This window comes from Corvus brachyrhynchos, unplaced genomic scaffold, assembly GCF_000691975.1.
Source record: "Corvus brachyrhynchos isolate BGI_N302 unplaced genomic scaffold, ASM69197v1 scaffold279, whole genome shotgun sequence".
Lineage (NCBI taxonomy): Eukaryota > Metazoa > Chordata > Aves > Passeriformes > Corvidae > Corvus > Corvus brachyrhynchos.
Genome location: NW_008246060.1, coordinates 10309076 through 10328565, shown reverse-complemented (window position 1 = coordinate 10328565; position 19490 = coordinate 10309076). Strand labels below are relative to the sequence as shown.

General features: G+C 38.1%; 1 protein-coding gene across 50 annotated transcripts in view; it reads right to left on the bottom strand.

Moving 5' to 3' along the window:
* Positions 1 to 19490, bottom strand: part of KCNMA1 (potassium calcium-activated channel subfamily M alpha 1) — a 439218-nt gene that overhangs the window by 49818 nt on the left and 369910 nt on the right. For all 50 annotated transcript variants that reach the window (XM_008642826.2, XM_008642831.2, XM_008642837.2 and 47 more), the window contains 2 exons: positions 14984 to 15077; positions 2120 to 2243 (listed from right to left, as the gene is read on the bottom strand). In XM_008642826.2, coding sequence (XP_008641048.1) covers positions 2120 to 2243; positions 14984 to 15077 — 218 coding nt within the window. The remainder of the gene's footprint in view (positions 1 to 2119; positions 2244 to 14983; positions 15078 to 19490) is intronic.

Genomic DNA, 19490 nt, shown 5'->3' with positions numbered 1-19490 from the left:
AGCAGGCAATTCAAACACCAAGATGATTAAATAATGCCACAAGGAAAAAATGAGCTTAATTTCTGTAGCCAGTCTTGACATTGTTGTCGTCCATCGAGTAGCTGGAGATCCATCGATGTATTGCCAAGAAATTGTACATGGGACCATTACACAGAAATTTTACCAAGGAACAAAACTAAAACAGTGGTGAACTGCAAAATTTTCCTCTCACTTATCCATAGTATATGCCATTCTTCTATCTTACAGAAGCATGGTGGTGTGCAATTAAGACTGGAATATGCAGCAGATATGCTCATTATGTCAGAAGAATGGGAACTCTGATTAGAAGTTTTCTCATCAGTTAAAAAATGCATGAGCTTTCAATTTCTCCAGGGCAATTATATTGATTTTCATACATCTTGACCAAGAGAGTCATCTTGGCCCTTCAAACAGCAGAAGACATGAGCGAATCCTCAAGTGAAGCATGTAAGCTGTCCCATGCCTCTGCCTATACATCTGGAATACTCAGATTTTACAAGACGGAGACCAAGTCTTGAAAGCAGGTATGTGAAAAATGTCACTCCATAAATCAGCCATAAATCTGTATGTAGCCATATATGGCAAAATCCCTTCTTACTACCGGGTACTGCTGAAATGTCGCAGAGACAAAACAGACCTTGGGCAGAAAAATGAATTATTTTCTGACTGGGACATCACCAAGTATCAATTAGAAGACAAACTGGGAAATCCCATCATCGTCAAATTATGCACTAATTTGTACTTCTGCAGTCTCTAAGGACAGCATTAAATTTGCATAGAAATGAACATAGACATAAATTGTGGACTGCAAGTTTGAAAAGGAGTAGGGAAGCATTTTGCTGGCAGTGTCTTTATTTGTGATGATGTATGAAGCAGAAAGCACCTGGACAGACTTGAAGATTCACAGGCTGGTAGTGGAAAAAACTAACACGGCATAACCAAGAGATGATGATTCAGTCACTCCCCAGCACCATTTTTGGAGGAACACTTTTCAAAGTCGGGCAACTGGTAGTTCGTCAGCTAAAATGTGTTCATAGCACAAAGGCACATTTCTATCTCTGTTTATTACAAAGTGTTTTACACTTTTACCCCTTCTTGCTTGCTGATTACAAATAAATGATACCATTTAAAGCTGTTCAGGCAAACTCCATCTCAAAGTTCCATCTCTGAAATTTGGAACTTACTTGCTTGACTGTTTAAACACTGATATTGCAATTCCAGGCAATGTCAGAGTTATTACAGAAACCCCTGAGGAGAACTGGAGACAAGCTTTTAACCCCTGATTGCTAGAATAACTGGGCTGTCACCATCGTTGGCTACGCTATGCCACAGTGCAGGAAAATCTAAGAGAGCAGGCTCGGGAAAAGCTTTATGAAGTGCGACAAAGTGAAGATCCACCAGGGAGTTCACTTCAAATAGAATCAGTTTTGCGTATGAGATCTGCACTCAGTTACTTGCTACTCTTAGGTGTGAGTAAATGAACACAAGTGGCATAAACTTTCTAAATAAGCTGTGATAGGCCTCCTAATTGTTTTTAGTTACTTGAGTCAGTTGATGGGTTTTCCCAGTTAAACAAATAAGACACACATAGACAGGGGTCACTGCAACATGCTAGAGATAGAGTAGGAGCACTACTTGCTCTGGCCTGTTTGGGCATCTTGAAATATTGGGAATTGAGAGAGAAGTTCTAAGAGAGCAAAATTAATAAAAAATCAGTTAACAATAATGAATAAACATCAATAAATAAGAGGCAAGTCAAAACAACACTTGCCTGTGTTAGAATCATTACTGCCTTGTGTAAAGAGAAAAATGGGGTATGTAAGGATTTAAGTATTTCTAATCTTAATTCTCTAAAGATTTAAACCAAATACGCAAATTTCAGTTTATGAAAACAAAATTCCCTATACTGGACAAATTTTTATTGTTGCACTGTGCATAAAGATTTAAATGATCAGAATTCTTTAACCAAAAATCCTAGCTTTGGTTTCACCAGTCTGTGCTCCTGACTTCAATACACTGGATTTCGTGATTGTAGAGACTAATTTATTAATCCATTAGACATCAGTTCTATGGTTTAACACAACTTATCATCAATACCTACCAAAATGACCTTTTCAATGTCTTTGGCTGGACACCAATGAAACATCCCTGTAGAGTCATATTTTTTCACATTGGCATCCATATTGTCAATCTGCTCATTTCCAGGAATTAACAAGGGGTCATGCCTGGGGAAAAACAAGTTGAGGACAACATAAATGGAAAATACTATGAATTATGGATGGAAAAGATATCCCAAGAGCTGTTTACAAAGAGGGATAAAAGTAAAAAAATGAAATGTATTTACACTTTAACATGCTTTCAATAAGAACATTTTTAAACAAAAGCTGCATATCAAAAAAAGAAGTTAATTTTTAAATTTTGGGTGCAGTTTCAAAAACTTTCTGTACTTGTCTATACCAATAATAATTTAATTTTAAATTGGGTTTTCTGACACCATCACAACCATGTAAGTTTTCTTCTTTCCAGTTCCACTCCTCTGAAACAAATATCAAAGTTCCTATAGGCATTTGCAATGAAGTAGAAGGGATAGGAACAGAACCCCATGCTGACTGACTGGCATAAGTATGGAAAGCCAATTACTTGCTTTTACCACGTACAACTTCTGACGTGATGCTCTTCACAGTAAAAGCTTTAACAGGCTGCACTTTAAATATTTTAGCAATTTGCCCAATCATATTTTGCTTTCCCAAACTGAAGCCCTTTAAAGATTCAACAGTATGTCATTTTAGAGCAGACTGACTAACAAATGCCCACATCTGGAATACATGATTTTAATACCAAACAACAATGTCCATTTTCTCTGACAACTCTACCTGTGATAACCCTCTAAGTGTTTCTGCAGCAACATTTTAAAGCACAAGGCTTCTCAAAGGAGAAGCAAATGAAAGACATTTTTATGAACTTGCTCTCCAGCTATATAGCTACATCTAAGCACAGACACATACAGTTCTCTAATTTATATGCTAAAATCAAACATTAAGCTAAGTACTAAGTGACTCCAACACTCTCAGATGCTGGTGAAGACCCCTAAGTGACTGCATTATACAGTAGCATTAGCAAAATTGTATTCACAAGATACAGGGTAAACTGACCCTAAAATCTTTTATTTAGCACAGGTTAATAGTGCTTTCTCTGGAAAGCCACAGTCTTTACCTCAGGTTTTTGTCATGAATGCTTGAACTATCTCGATACAGAATTGAGACATTTCAAAGAAGAAAGTATTTGCAATGTAAGAATATGCTAAGTACTCTGAAACAGATATCCAAATTTTAAAGCAGTTTGCCTTTTGAAGCCTGTTAAAGAAATGCCCATATTGCCTGAACTCTTAAAACAGGAAAGTTTCCTGCTTTTAAAGCATTTGAACCAGCACGCTGTGGTGAGACCCTCTCTTCTGCATGATCTGCTGAAGCAGACTGTGAACGTAGTGTGTGATACAGGTTAATTTACCCTGAATATGGTATGCTAAGTTACCATGAAAGCAACAGTTGCATTCCTATGAACAGTATAATCTCGAATTCAGTCAGGGTGAACAATTAGTGTAATTTCACAGCCACTGATTACAGAGCCATTGAAATCAGTGGAAAATTCTCACGCATTTCACTCAAACAGGGTCAACTTCAAAGAAAGCTGCTCCAAAAAAGTTGAGAAACTATCAATACAATGTTCCCTTTAAACCAGAATCTACTGATGCTTTAAGACAATCAAGGCCCTGCATAGCAAAGACATAAGTCAGACTCATCTGGAAAAAAGAAACACTGTGTTTTCAAAGTTTTTATATTCTCTCCAGAGATACAGTTCAGTGATTTCACTATAACCCACTGGCAGCAGAGAAGCCCTGGTGGACTACCTGGAGTCTCTGACCCTACCCCAAGCTGACTAATGACAGGCCTTGCATAAGTGGATCCTTCCTCTTTTGTAGGAAGCAGAGATGAAAAAGCTGCATCAAAGGGGTTTGTCAGGGGGGCTTGGTTGATGTATTGTTGGGGTTTTTTTATTTCTAGAAAAATATTGAGACTCTGCATTCTCTTCCTCCATCCATCACAAGATGAAGCCATGGTAGTTTTGTCTGAGAGCTGACTGTGATGCTGCTTATTGGGCATTCTCCATCTGCTCAGAGTTGCAGGTGGTACAGTAAGATCTGCAGCCATGAACACACTTCCATTTGAAGGTTGTACTAATGTTCAGACAATATTTAGTGGTGCTCTATACCAGCTATTTTTTCTAATGGAATGTGTTAGCTATGTGTTTCAAAATAAGAAACTTTGCCAAAAGATTAGGAATTTTCAGGAGTTTCCACTGAGAAATGTTTTTCTTTCTGTTGTTTCAGGGTTAGGGTTTTTTCCCTAATACTTTCACAAAACATTTCTTCATGAGTTTTTCTAGAGGAGCACTGAAACAAAAGCAAAGCTCACTGGTCAAATCACCTTCTCTTCCTTTCAGAAATCAAGCACATATAAGAAGGAATTTTCTTTCCCCCTTATCCTTCATCAGAGGAACTATAATAAATCACTTCTTAAAAAATGCCACATTCTAGTTTTGTAATCAGTGTTTCCTTTCTGCTCTGAGATTTAAAATTAAATAGATCATCTGAAGTTTTAACACAAATGAATATTTAGCAATACTCTAATCCCAGTCACAAAAATGATTCACAAAAATGATACAAATTGAAAGGAATGTTATAACAAAGCAGGTGGTAATGGATATCTGACATCCAACTATGGTCAGCTGCCTTGAGGTTTGAGGCAATTTTTAGAATATGAGGGCTTAAAGCCTAGCATAGTTCTTTTGGGCTTTGCATTCTAACAGGGAACATTCAAAGTAGTTTGTGCCAAAGGTTTATTAGAATATTTTAGGCTTAAACATAAGTAGGCTGAGGGAAGAACAAAGAATGTGATTCATCAGCTATAACTCCCTGTTGAAGCTTTAGGTCACAAATTGTGATTTAAAAAAAACCAAAAAAACCCTTTAGGTTTTTGGGGTTTTTAAATCAATACATGCATTTATTTGCAGTATCATAAACTGTTTGGACTCTCTGCTTTACTGCTTGGAGTACAGCAAGTGGGAACCTTAAAGCTAGCAAATAGGATGGGACACACAACATGAAAGCATGCTAAGAAATATTATTGTACTACTTTTACTCTAGGATAATGGGTTATTGCCTGAGAAGGACTCTGTGATATGACTAGCCACATTCTGTTTCACAATCTGTGGGGTTATACATATAAGTGTGTTTATTAAATTTAAGTCTTCTAGGCTAAGATACTATTTAAATCTCTCTTTAATCAATGTTCTTTCATTGTTCTCAGTAAAGTGATCCCTGAAGATGTCTCTGGATCTTGGAAACTCTGCTACAGGTCCACCTTTGTCCTCAGATGTTACTGAATGTATCAGAAGATACACTGACTTATATATTTAAAAACAGAATTGATCAGAACAGTGATAAAATAGTATTACTACTTTGGATATACACACCCTCATTAATTTGATGATCCAAACCTGTTTTGCAAATACTAAAAATTAATTAAGACAGACACACAGAGAGGCCAAAGCTGTCAAATCTGCCTAAGGCATTTGGACACCCTCTTCCCATTAAAATTTATATTCCACAAAGCATTACAGTCATTGCCCTTACAGCCAAACCATGGACTGAATGTTTCTAGAGCCTCTCTGCCTCCTCATCCTTGAAGATGGCCTTGTCAAGCTGTGCTTGAGTCACACTGGCAGGTTACTGTAGAAATGCTTATATTCATGCTGCAGCTATTATGTTCTCCACGGCTACAAAGTCATCTGATTTAAGACTTCAAATTGTAGGAAGAAAAGCACTTTCTGTAAATTAAATCCCTAGTATTTGTTTTAATTAAGATATTGTTTTTCATGACTTGCAATGACCAAAGCATTTGGTCATTCTGGCCAGGAAAAGACATGTATAGCCTGTATGGGAGGAAAGGAATCCAAGTTAAATTTCCCTCATCCATAACTCCAGCTTAAAAATAGCTTCTCTGGTTCTTATGGCAGATATTACATACGCATGACTTAAAATGAAGAGCAAAATACCATCTTTTCAAGGTTTTGAAGAGCATATAATGCCACTTATGTGCAATTAAACTTGAAAACGATGCTAAATGCCATGATACAGCTGCAAACCCAAAAAGCCTGCCTGGAAGAAAACAGCCTAAAGCAAAACCATAAATCCCACTTACAGAAAACCTACTGCAAGGAAGTCAACATTACATTTTAAAGAGCACTACTTCCCTAGCACACATTTATAACTACCACAAAATCTGAGTTTTGAGTCTGAAACTTTTGGGTACTGATGGGGAATGGACAGAACTGAAAAGACCATTCAGGACTAAATGGCTGCCTCACTAAATGACTACTGTTAAACATACCCTTGTATTATGTCACCATTGTCTTAGCCCTCTTGCTATTATTCATATGTAATTGATTACTAGAGCAACATACCCTCCCTGATCTGCAGTGGAATTAGTCCATGTGCTGAGCATTGGGAACAAGAATACTGTGTGACCAGCAGGGAGGACCCTGGGTTTGCATGAAAATAAACTGCAATCTCTTAGTCTTTACACATTAGTAAGACAATGTCTTGGCTACTTTTTATTCTGCCCTCTAATAAAACTCTTATTGTCAACAGCAAAACACACCTGAGAGAAACACAACTCCTCTTTAACCTGTGTTTGTTAAGAGTCTGAAATTGTGCTGTTCTCAGGTAGATATATCTGGATTTTGTGCACAAAAAACTGTTTAGCAGTCTCCTCCACAAGATTCAGGGTCGTTAGTCACTTTGCCTGTGGTTCAGGAATTTTGAGTTTTCCTACCTGACTTATATGTTTGTGGGTATATCTTAGCAAGTGTGTGCACACAGATACTTAATTTTAGGAGGAAGGAGTGCATTTGCTGAAGGTAAGAGAGGAATTGAAGACACGCTAAAGAATGTCTCATGCCTTAGAAATTTCTCCTACAACTACCCTAACAAATTGTGGCAATTAACATGCTGTTAGTGTTAGATGTATGCAGCCAGTGCAGGTGCTAATAATTGAAAAAGCATTTAGAGCTTTTACACCCTGGCTGAATATTTCATGATGTGCTGCATGTTTCACTATTTACTCAGTGGGCCTCTGTCACTTCAATCTTCTCTGACTGCTTTGACTGGTGCTATAAAGCTCAACTAAGATAGAGTGACGGCTTGTCACAGGAAAACTCCACTGACTCCAGCAGCTCGCTGGGACTAGCTATGAAGGTTGTCACGACATTCTGATGGAATTCAGCAAATGTTTTGTGACTAATACACCCAACATTTGTCGGCTACCATTAGCCATTCCCTGTGACCCTGCAGTCTGTGTGGATGGCATTAAGTTGTAATGAGAATTTGTTGCCTATGTGTGTTACACTAATGACACTCTCTCACTGATCTTTCCTTCCACAGGTTAATCAGAAATGAAATTTGTAAGGATTCAGTGCCCAAATGCACCAGGCTTTAGAGAAGAAAACCCAGTGTGACAAGAGAAAGAAAACCTGCATTTTACTGCTAAATGTTTTCATTGTTATATTCAGAAGCTATCCTAATATTACTAGATTCTCATACTGTCCTTTTCCCTAAATCTAGGAAGAAGACTATATCTAATACAGAGGTTGGTACCCAGTGTCTTGTACAGTTTATGGGCCGAATTACAGTGTTAGTTCTCCTTTCTTCCCTCTTACTCTGCCCAGATATTGCTGGTTTTATTATTCTCAGAAGCCTTACTGAAGATCTCACATTAATTTATCAAGACTACTAAGAACACTGATATAAGGCTGTTTACTGTAAGAATCTTGCTTTTAAAAGTATCTTGATACCTCAGGACATGATCAGAATATGCTTCTGAAGTACAAAGCCTCTCACATAAAAAAAGTAATGAAACACTTAACTTCTAGACTTTTGCACATGCAATTTAATGAGGGGGACACAAGACACACAGTCCATGTGTCTTTTGTTTTTAATATTTCCCATTTAGATCTACTGAAGCTGCAGAACTAGCAATCTTTGAGAGGTAGGAGAATGTACCTGAAAAAATAATTTCTCATTTATAAAAAATAAACCCACAGTTAAGTGGCATCATAAAATATAGGAGTGTTTCTGTCACTTAAAAGAAGTGTGTGACCTTATGATAAAAGCTATCACTTTTTCAAGTCAATGTTTATAAGAATACAATTCTTTCTTTAAACCCAGTTTATAGCTAAAGAGCTTTTTATTTCCACTGCCTTGATCTGAGTCGATCTTGTCTTACCCTGAACTTCATAAAAATAATATTTTTTTTTTCTGCTGGAAAATTCTCCTTTCCTTTCCTGACACTGCTCTCTTATCCCAAAAAGACTTGTGCAAGATTTCAAGTAACCTCAAAAAACCCCTGATACTGCTTTATTCCTATGGTTTATAACACAACTACTGTGTTGGGTTTGCATGGTCAGGTTTTGGTAGCCAGGGGACTACCAGGGTGGCTTCTGTGAGAAGCTGCCAGAAGCTTCCTCCATATCCAGTGGATCCAGTGTCACTTGGCTCCGGACAGATGTGCTGCTGGCCAAGGCTGGGCCAATTAGAAATGATGGTAGCACCTCTGTGATAATATATTTAGGCAGAAGGAAATAAAAGTTATTGTGCAGATGTAATTGCAGCCAGAGAAGAGTGGGGTGAGAACATGTGAGAGGAACAGCTCTGCAGACACCAGGTCAGTGGAGAAGGAGGGGCAGGAGATGCTCCAGGCACCCAAGCTGAGGTTCCCCTGCAGGCCATGGTGAGTATCATGGTGAAGCAGGATGTCCTCCTGCAGCCCTCGGAGGTCCACGGGGATGCAGAGATCCCCCTGAAGCCTGCGGAAGAGACCCACGCTGGAAAAGGTGGGTGCCTGAGAGGAAGCAGGGACCCCATAGGAGGCCCATGCTGGAGGAGACTCCTGACAGGGACCTGCAGGCCCATGGAGAGAGGAGCCCATGCTGAAGCAGGTTTCCTGGTAGGACCTGTGACCCCACAGAGGACTCATGCTGGAGCAGCCTGTCCTTGAAGGACTGCACTCAGTGGAAGAGTGACTCAGATTGTAGCAGTTTGCAGAGAGCTGCTGCCTGTGGAATGGAATCATGTTGGAGAAGTTATGAGGAACCCTCCCATGGGAGGGACCACATGCTGGAGCCAGGGAAGGACTCCTCTCCCTGAGCAGCAGGAGAAACGACGTGTGATCACTGACCATAAACCCCATTCCTCATCTCCCTGCACCTCTGGGGCGAGGAGGTAGACCTGGGAAGGAGGAAGAAGTGGGGGGAAGATGTTTTAAGGTCTGTTTTTACTTGTCATTGTCCTGCTCTGACTTTGTTAGCAATAAGTTCAATTAGTACCTCTAATGCAAGTCTGTTTTGAGAGGGATTGCAGTCATTATCTCAACCCATGAACCTTGTGTTATATTTTCTCTCCCCTGTCCAGCTGTGGAGGGGAGTGAGACAGCAGCTTTCATGGGTGTCTGGCATCAGCCAGCATCAACCCACTACAGTCTTTTCAAAACCTGGGTACCATTCTTCAAATCAAAAAGCTAGTTGTTCAACAAAGAAATGGAAAGGAGGGAGACAAATCAAACAGGAAACCAAAGTTACCAGTCCCTGGTCTATCAGGAGTCAGATAGGCTAACAGATACTACCCCCTATCATTTAAATAATTTAATTCTATAATATTGTTAAAAACTGGTGTAAGGTAACATGGTGATCACTGAATTACTCGTTGTTCATGTTGGTTGTAGTGAACTTGTAAAACAGAATCAAGAAGTGAATTTTGCTGTTATATATCTGCTGAGTTGCAGCTTGGTTATCATTGCATATTACCACTGCATAAAGTCAGGATACAAATTTGAGAGTCCAAGATGGAAATTTCCAAGGCTGAGGGACATAAATATATACCATTATTATGGTTAATCAATGGGCTTTCACTTTTCCAAACCTTACCTTCATATCTGGTTTAAGGGAGTCATGGAAAATGATCAGAGTCAACTTATTTTACCAGTTTTGGCTTGAGAAACGCTTTCCCTAGATCTGCCATCACTTTTTTTTTTGTTTCTATGAGAAAGCTCACAGTTTCAGTTCATGGAAGGGCAGCACTACAATGGCAGAGGCAATACAAATTCATGCTGAGTGGCACTAGCAGAAATGTGTATGCACATTTAAGTGTATGTGGCTTAGTGGGTGGATGAGCAGAGAAATGTGCACAGCCATTGTTCATATACTTAAAATATTATATACAACTTCAGGAAAAAAGACAGGAGGTTTCCTCCTCAACTTCAGATAAATAATCTCATTAGGCTTCTGGAAATGTATGCCAAAGAGCTCACTTTTTTTTCTATGTCATTTAGCTGGGTCTTGACAGTTTCTGAGCAAGTTTTATTGTTTGGTTGGGAATTATTTTAGATCCTCGATCAAAAAAAATCCTCAGGCTTACGAAATTCTCCTTGGCAACACACTGAAAACCCAGTGTCCTCTGATGCCTCTGATTCTTACGAGATCAGGGACACTAATGATAATGACCCTTTGCTGAGTATGCTACTTGTCTAGAGGCCTATGTCAACTACACCACTACATCCAGAGTGGACAGGGACAAACTATTTGTTTGCTCTTCAGGCCCCTTGGGCCCTGTCATATGCTATTTGTTCTTGCATTAAGAGGTAGTTTGACTCAGCTGGGCTGACATTTCCTTCAAGTCAGTGTATTCCACTCATGCAGTAGCAGCTACCAAAGCATTAAGTACAGACTTGAGGCTCAGCAACAATCATTTAAGTGGCTTTTTTGATTCATATCCAGGGCTTTTCACATTTTTACTGGTCATTCTGAATCCAAAATGACATATTTTTTTAAAACTAGCTTTGCTATTTGATATTCAGGCGATATAGCCTCCTCATAGTTAACATGATTGCTCATCAATAACACGCACCAGAACCTGCAACTGAGATGATGAACAGGGACTGATATTGCTGCATGATACCAGAGGCATTGATTGGTTCTACCTTTCTTCTCCACCTCATGAAGGACACCCAACATGTGATTACTCTCTCAGTTACAGCTTTCCTTCCTTTTCCTATTTAAATTTTACTTTTTACTGTAATAGGATGTCCACGTGTTCACATCTTAACAGGAGGAGTATCCATTTTTCCTGTTGGAGTTTAAGTTATTTTTAAAAAGTATCCATATTCTTGTGGGTTTAATGGGACACTTTTGCTGATGTAAAACAGGTAAAAACAGTCATGACAATGCTGAGTATTTTTCTGGTTAATTTGCATTTGTGGGTATTGTTGGAATTTGAAGGATTTGTTTCTGATTGATTAGACTCTTCTAGTACTGCATCAGTGTGATTCTGCTCATGTCATTTGATGTGATGCAGCATTCAGTTAGAACAGTGATTTCCCAAATGTGAGTCTAGACCATCTGTGATGTACACAGAGCATTTGTATGTCAATTGTGTATTTATATCAGTTAGTAATTTATTGTAATTTAGAGCCATCAAAAAGATGCCATTAAAAAGATGTCTCCAATCTATCTATCTGGATCATATTTGGTAATGCAGATTTCTACTTATGTGTTAGTAAATCTCAAAGATTCGCACTCTCTGACCAGGTCAGACCACTTGTCATGAGGTCCCACAGAATCCTCATGATACCATTTCCATCCTGTGGTACCATCTCCATCCTCTGTTCTAATCTAGCAATAGCAGAAATCATAAAGTTCTGTCTCATAGCATAATACCCGCTTCCCTGATGCCTCTGCCACTGTGGGAATCTAAAACTTATGCATCATTTCCAACATTATCTTAACTGTAGGGTTGCTCAGAACATGATTCAAAAGTCACAATTCAGATTTCAATTTATAAATCAATTTTTCACGTATTTTTTGTTTTCATGCTCCAGACTGCTTGTCTTCCAGGCTCCTTCTAGAGCCTCTGGATCTAAAACCACAGCTGAGAAAAAGTTTACAAAATAGCCAGCCCTTTCTGGGTGGGTGGGACAGGGGAAAAGCTCACTTGAAAAAGGAACTTTTAAACTAAATGTAGGAAAAAACTTCCAAAGATAAATATCAGCTACAGACATGACGGTGCTTTAGCTGATTTACCTCTTGGGTACTTCTAGCTGACATACACTAAGGATTTCTGGACAGGCAAGCAAGTACCTGTCACTTTCTGTAATTTACAAGGATACAAAATAGCAGGTAATACAGTCCACCTTTGTTTTTCAGAGAGGAGAAAAGAGTTTGACCATTACAAATAAAGCTTAACATAGCTCTCTTCTGATTCAATCCCCTTTGTCTTTTTTAGCACCTTGAACCAAAGTTAAGTCAGTGTAGATAAAGAGTAAAACGAAGAGACAGTTGGGTCTGGAGAGAAGCTGAGGGTGCAAACACTGGGCTGGAGAATAAATTTAGCAGTAACAGAGAAGAGGAAGAAAACAATGTCTGGATTTGGAAGCCTGGCAAGTTCTCCACTCACTGCTCAACCTGTGTTTAGCAATTCTGATGTGCTACTGAGCAGACAGCTCAGGCTCAGGACGACTACTCTCCCTCAGTCCCTCTTCAGCAGGCAATGAAAGCAGGCTGCACTTTGAAAATCTTCCCCCATCATGCAAACTGACACAGGCATGCTTTTCAAAAACCCACAGCCAATCTGTTGATCATTACTTATTTACAAAGGCCTTCGGGCAGAAAGTCCTGTAAAAACCATACTTGATACGGTATACACTAGCTTTTTCTGCTTGTGGAAAAAAGTACCCCTAAGGCTACCTCAAACCATCACTTTCTATTGCACATAAAATGTACCGTGTAACACTAAAGTATTTAATATATATGGTATAATATATCTACAGGAAAGGCATTTGTGTAGAAGTATGTTACCCTGTATTTGGTAATTTGATGTTTTGCTGAAGGCTATGACTTGAAAAAGCCTGCACCTAGTACAGAGGACCTGTCATCTCAGTACCCAAGAGCCAATAGAATAAAGAAGTACCCTTAAGCAGCAAAACTTTGACACAGCTTTGAAGCATATGAAAACAGTATAACTCCCTAGAATTATTATTACTCAAGATCAAAGAAATGAGGCATACTTTACATAGCAAACAGGGACAGTGTGTTCAGCTCCAAACGTTTCAGCTCTTTCTCTCTCTCTCCTCTTTCTTTTTACTTCTACTTCCCTAAAATTAGAATCTGAGAGAAGGTGAAGGGGGGGAATCTCCACATGTTTAAATTTTAAGCAGTTAAAACAATTAGCACCAGATAAGAGGATTGTCCAGAGGTAAGTAAATTGAAAACGATGCTAGCATGACAACTGGCACTATAAAAATGAGAAGTTTGCCAGTATGCTCATTTTATTCTTCCTCATAAACTGTAAACAAGCATGTAAATCAGTGTCATATGGGTAAGGCTGAGCTAACAGGAAGGCAGAGAACTTTTAATGATACATTTAACAGAAATAGATGGTCAATAGGAAAAAAAAAGAAGCCAGAGCTGGGTGCATTTTCCCTCTGTGAATCAATCTCACTTTTGGTTCTGTAGTCTAAACAGAGATGAAGATGATTTGTAGAAGTTACATCCCTGAATATGCCCTATATTGCAGAAACAATAAACAAATATGGATGCTTCTGTAACTGGCCAAAGAAAATTCCAGTCTAGTGACTAAAATACAAAGAGAAATATCACCTAGCTGTATCCAGAATCGTTAAAGGAACAAAATCATTGCCAATAATAAAATTCATAAGTGATTTTATATATGGAAAGAACTGTATATTTATGTCAATTTTTTTCACTTAACCTCTGTGAGCAGTCACAGTACATAAATCTCAAATTGCACGAATGTGTCTGTTTATATATGTAAATAAGTTTACATATTTCTGTATGTATACACACAGCGTACACACACACGCAGTGGAAAGTCTCTGCTATGGTATTTATGGATACAACTATGGACTGGGGTTCTAGCCTGGCTACACAGGATATGCAAAACCAGAGCAGGAACAGCTTCCTCGAAAACTCTAAGTCTACTACAGGATCCCATTCTAACTGACTTCAGAAGGTAAAAGGTGAAGCACAGTGAGAGAGAATGCAAATAACATTTTAACAGATTACAATTTCTTGTTGCAGTTCTAGTTTTAACAAATCTCTTAGAGGTAATTTGCCCTATGATAGGAAACTACACAGTTATACAAAGAAGTTATATTGTAAAATAATGTACACAGAGCAACAGGGGAAAAATATCACTAACAAGATGCTGTTTTCATCACCCACTTTTAGAGTATATACTACCCTCTTAAAAATCCCTGTATTTCATAATTAATATGCTTTTAGCTTGACTAAAAATGTGTTAGTTTTTAACTTTGCTTTGGCAAGTACATATATTATTAGACTTTTTCATCAGTCTAAATCAATTCACAGAAATTTGATTTCAATCGACAGGATAAAAGGAAGGTAATATTCAGGTTCATTTTTGATTGTGATGATACATCTCACATATGGCCTTAAGTACAGAAAACAGTACTCAGAGGGAATCCAACAAAAAGAGAACTGCCTGAGGCAAACTAACCACATGAGTTCCCCTGATTGGTTAGTGCTATCATTAGTGCCACTGCTGTTTAAGAACTACACATGGACAGGACAGGGTGACAGCTAAGACTTTAAAGCCTATGTATTTTTCAAACAGCTTTTCAAACTGTTTTTCATGACAGAATTTTTTTTCAGCTCTATCATTAACTGCTGACAAGCTGACAGAATAAATACTTCAGCCTTTCAGAAACCATCTAACAATCTTCTTTTTTCACCCCCTCCCCTTATTTTTGATGTGGGGGGAGGAGAGGAGGAAGGAAGAAAGAAAGGAGATGAAGATATGAGTTTCTTACAGTCTTACCTCATCAGTTTGGGTGAGGAGTTGGGTGAATTTCGCATGCCTCCATTTCGCTGCTTTTTTTTGGGTGATAGTGTCGACGGCTGCTCATCTTCAACTGGAAATATAAGGAACTCATGAGATTAAGTACTGCTCTGAGTGCAATACGAAATACAAGTGAAGTAGCAAAGAACACACACTCTATGTCCATTCACGCACTGATACGTCATTGCTAACATAGGCCCAACAGTAATAAAAATCAAATACATGTTAGTTGAAGAGATTGGTTTGAAGGAGAAGCAGAGAAGAATACCAGGGTTTTGAACATAGGCGTTCAAATTGGTTTCATACTTCAAAAACAAAGCCGGGGGGACCACATTCGGGTTATTCTTAGTTATTATCAGTTAATCTGTGCTACAGAAAAATAGAATTAGTGCTCTGCTATATTCCCAGACAGATAAAGTACTATTTGCAATATCAACTTAACAGCTGCCAGCCTGCTTTTGCTAATGAACTAGACACCAGTTGGTTCTCGCTCCTCACATGCCAAACAACAGAGTCTTCATGAAGAGATGTAAAATATTCAATGCCTTGATGTTCAATGATTCAGTTAGTCGGGAATGTGAATGCAGCCTGCCATTGTGCACAGATCTCCAGCACAAGTCAGACCTCATCGCTCTACCCTCCTCACAAAACGGAGTTTTAACAGGAGTGAACAGAATGAGGTTGAATGGAACTGGGGAGACAATACCTGTATAACAGAGGATGCATGTGTTATGCAATCTTTTAATGAGGATGAGGTGCATTTTCTATGACAGATCAATTTCCAGATACAAAATCACTTACAGTTTTGCCAGTCATAGACTACTCTTAGATAACTTATGTCACAATATGTATTGCTTAAACAAGTGCAGCTTCCTAAGAACTCATCTATAAGAATTAACCACTATCTTTACTATTTTAAGATTGCAACTGCACTTGATAATCTGTGTGTAACCTTTACATGTGCTATCAAAGGGAATAAAAATGCCTGCTTTCTCAGGTTCATAGTAATGCTAATTTATTCTGATATAAAGAAGAAAAAATAAACTTTTTTCCCATCCTCCTGTTAAATGAAAAATTAACTAGAAGATAATATAACTGATGCCTAGGAAGCTTTTACTTTAAAGCTAAAAGGAAAGACATTAGTAGTAGTAGTAGCTGCTATATTTAAAGAGCTTAGTACACATTAGCAGTGCACAAGCAGAGGTTGAGAAAAAAATACTACTTGCAACAGGATACACAGGAAAAACAACAAAATGGGGATATATGTCACCTGCCCCAGACTTATATGTGAAGAAATGAAGCAACAGCCTTTTCCTATAACCCTGTTCCAACACTATTTTATTATTGCATTCCAGCCTGCCATGTATGTCTGTTTGCCCAAGCCTGCTGTGGAACTTTTGCCTTGGTCAAGAACAAAGGGCTGGACCCTGAAAAGACAGATTCTGCTCTCTTTTTAAATTACCTGGCATCACCTAGCACAAGGGAGTCACAACTAAAGAAAGCACTGCAAAGAAAAAAAGACAAAAAAAGCAACCAAACAAAGCTAATCCCAAAATAAATGTGCCAAAGAGCGGTGTAAAAAGTAATACTTAGATCAGAACAATGCCTGTCTAATAATGATTTATTCACTAAGTTCTTTTCTTCTCTTCTTGGGCAGCATCCCTAAGGACAAAGGAATTTTCTTCTCATTTGACTTTTTTTTTTTTTCCAGATCAAAGTCCTATAGTGTAAATGCTTATTGATGGTTAGTCAAGTGCCATTCTTTGTTTGCCTGAGAGATAAATAAGCCCACAGAAGATTCTCAAAAATACACAAATTGACATTTTCTTTCTGTGACAGTTTGCACTTATTAAACCAGATCACTTCAGTATTTAGCTATGCGTACCATGAAGTGAACATGCACAGAATTATTTTGTTGGTAATATCTTTGCATTTCTGATTGCAAAAAAGTGCAAGTCTTTGTGCTTTTCAGAACACCCTCTGCAAATCCTTCTCTTGGAAATGGCCTGGTCTTGTTTTAAACTTCTCTAATAAAAAGTTATTTGCATGCTATTCCACACAGACAAGAGGTTTCAAGATATCCGCTGTGCTCTCGTTCTTTATCGGATATAAATATTCAGTTCCACCACTTAAAAGATCAAACAAACAAGAACCATGCAAAATGTTCCTTCCAGAAAACAACTCTCAAAGAAAACTTTGCTCTCTTGGGAGTAAAAATTCTAAATTTCACTCAATTTAATCTGTTACCATGGGGTTACAGAATGTTTGTCAAGAGATGCAGTTTAGCACCACGAGTGTATTGTTATACTATTTTAGCAGTTCAAGGAAGATACACGGCCATCAGGACCATGGGCAATGGGACCTTACATTAACACAACTGCAGATAATATTATAACCAGAAAAATTTCTCTGAACAAGAGAAAACAATTTAAAAAAAAATACTTCTCCAAGTTTTCAGCTATCTAATAAGACTCCTGTCTAATCTTTTCAAATTCCAGAAGTTAATACAATAAGGATGTTTTTGTACTATATGGTCCAACACTTGTGTTCTCCAGTGCTGCCAGGTGATGCTAACTTGGTGCCCAATTAAAAACAAAGTCTTACTAGTAATTATTCAAGACAACAACTTCTAGAAGTACATTTCTAGCAGTCTGCACTTATTATTGATACTGCATCTGCAATAAATAAACTTCCATTTTGGATATGTGCTTGTCATATTCAAACTATGTTTCTGTCACCAGTTGCCTGGAAAGTCCAAGGCTGACGTGGCTCACAACTTAATACCTGTTAGCAAAGCTTTCTGAGGGATCTCAATTTGTTGCTTAAGCAAGAAAGCCATTTATTCTCATTGTAGCAATGAAAGGAGATCTATATTAATCATTTGACGTGATTAAAATCAAGATTATATTTTTCATTTAAATCTCTGCACAGAGTTTACGGGGCATCTGCAGTTTAGAAGCACAGCTCCATAAGAATGGAGGAAGGGAATACATGAAGTCGAAATATCTGAATAGCATCTAATGGACACTATTACCTATGGCTTGGTTCCCAAAAATGTTGCAATGATAACTTACAAGTGGTTTCTTACTAGTAAGTAGGATATAAAACATCTAGTTATTATCCTTCAGATACTCCTATCAGTTTCCTGCCTATTTAAAGAAGTGTACCTAGCAAAATTTTTAGTAAGATTATTAAATACTTTAGTTTCATGGTTTCTGTGTCTGCATTAATTTAAAAGGGAGTCTTAAATTTTCTTGTTCTTATGAAAGACAAACATATTTGAATAATGGGCTGTGATGGATGACAACTCAATTCTGGTATCGTATGTTTGCTTTTTTTAATGAGTCCCCATTTTTTATGTCTTTATACTACAGGATTTGTATTAACTACAGTCATATTATGTAATGCAGACTTTCTTTACCAGCTTTCAGGAAAATTGGAAATAAATTCAAGAATTGGACACAGAATTTTATAGATTTGGAACTCAATTCAGCCTCCGAGCTCTAATAACATTCAAGAGCTTCTTTGCACATCCCTAAGTATAACACTTAATGTACTGCTGTAACAACCCAGAGCTCACAGTTTTGCAGTTCAGGAAGACTCAGTGCTAAAAAAATGTCAGGCGAGTCTAATGAGGCTTCAGACACTCAGTTTTATGCTGGAGTTTAATTTAAAGTTACACTGATGTTTTAACATGTTTGCTTATTCTTGAGTAAAGAGTGTTCATTATTTCAATGACATAACCTCCAGACAATGTTCCATGAATTGGTTTAAGATGTGCTGGTAATTTTAACAGCCTTAATGTGGAGTTGAACATCTGTAACAACATATTACTTGACTTTTATCCTCATTTCATTTTTAAAGCAAAGCAAAGGGAATGTCTTTCAAAGCAGTGGATAAATTCATAACTTTTTTCTTTGTTATTTCTAACTATTTTTAAAACAACACTGTCTCCTTGACTGCCTCTCCCAGGTCACTAGCAGAACAGTTTACAGATACTTTTTTAGACACCAAAAAGCGCTGAAATTTGAAATAACATCTATGTTACTGAACATCACATGAACTGGGATACCTAGTGAGTTCATTCTGCCTAGCATGTAAATACTTCAAAGCAATTAAACCCTTTGAAAGGTAAAGCACAAACCACCCAGAAACATTAGTTGACTAGCTATCTTGATTAACTTATTAATCACCACATCTGGAGAAACCCACATCTGTAAGCACTTAAGAGAGCATTAGTAATGTCATAGTCACATTGAAAACAGACTGCAAAACCATGCACAAACCATTCTGTATTGCCTTATGCATCCAGCTACTGGGCTACCTACGGAGATCTTGGTTCAACCCAGGCTTTTGGGAATGGTAGCGGTATTTTACAGGCAGGCTGAGTGCCCTTTGCAATCTACAGTAGGTAGATTTTCCTTGTTCAACAGAACTCAGTAAGTTAAGGTGCAGCAGCGAGGGGTTGTTGGGTAGGAAGAGGCTC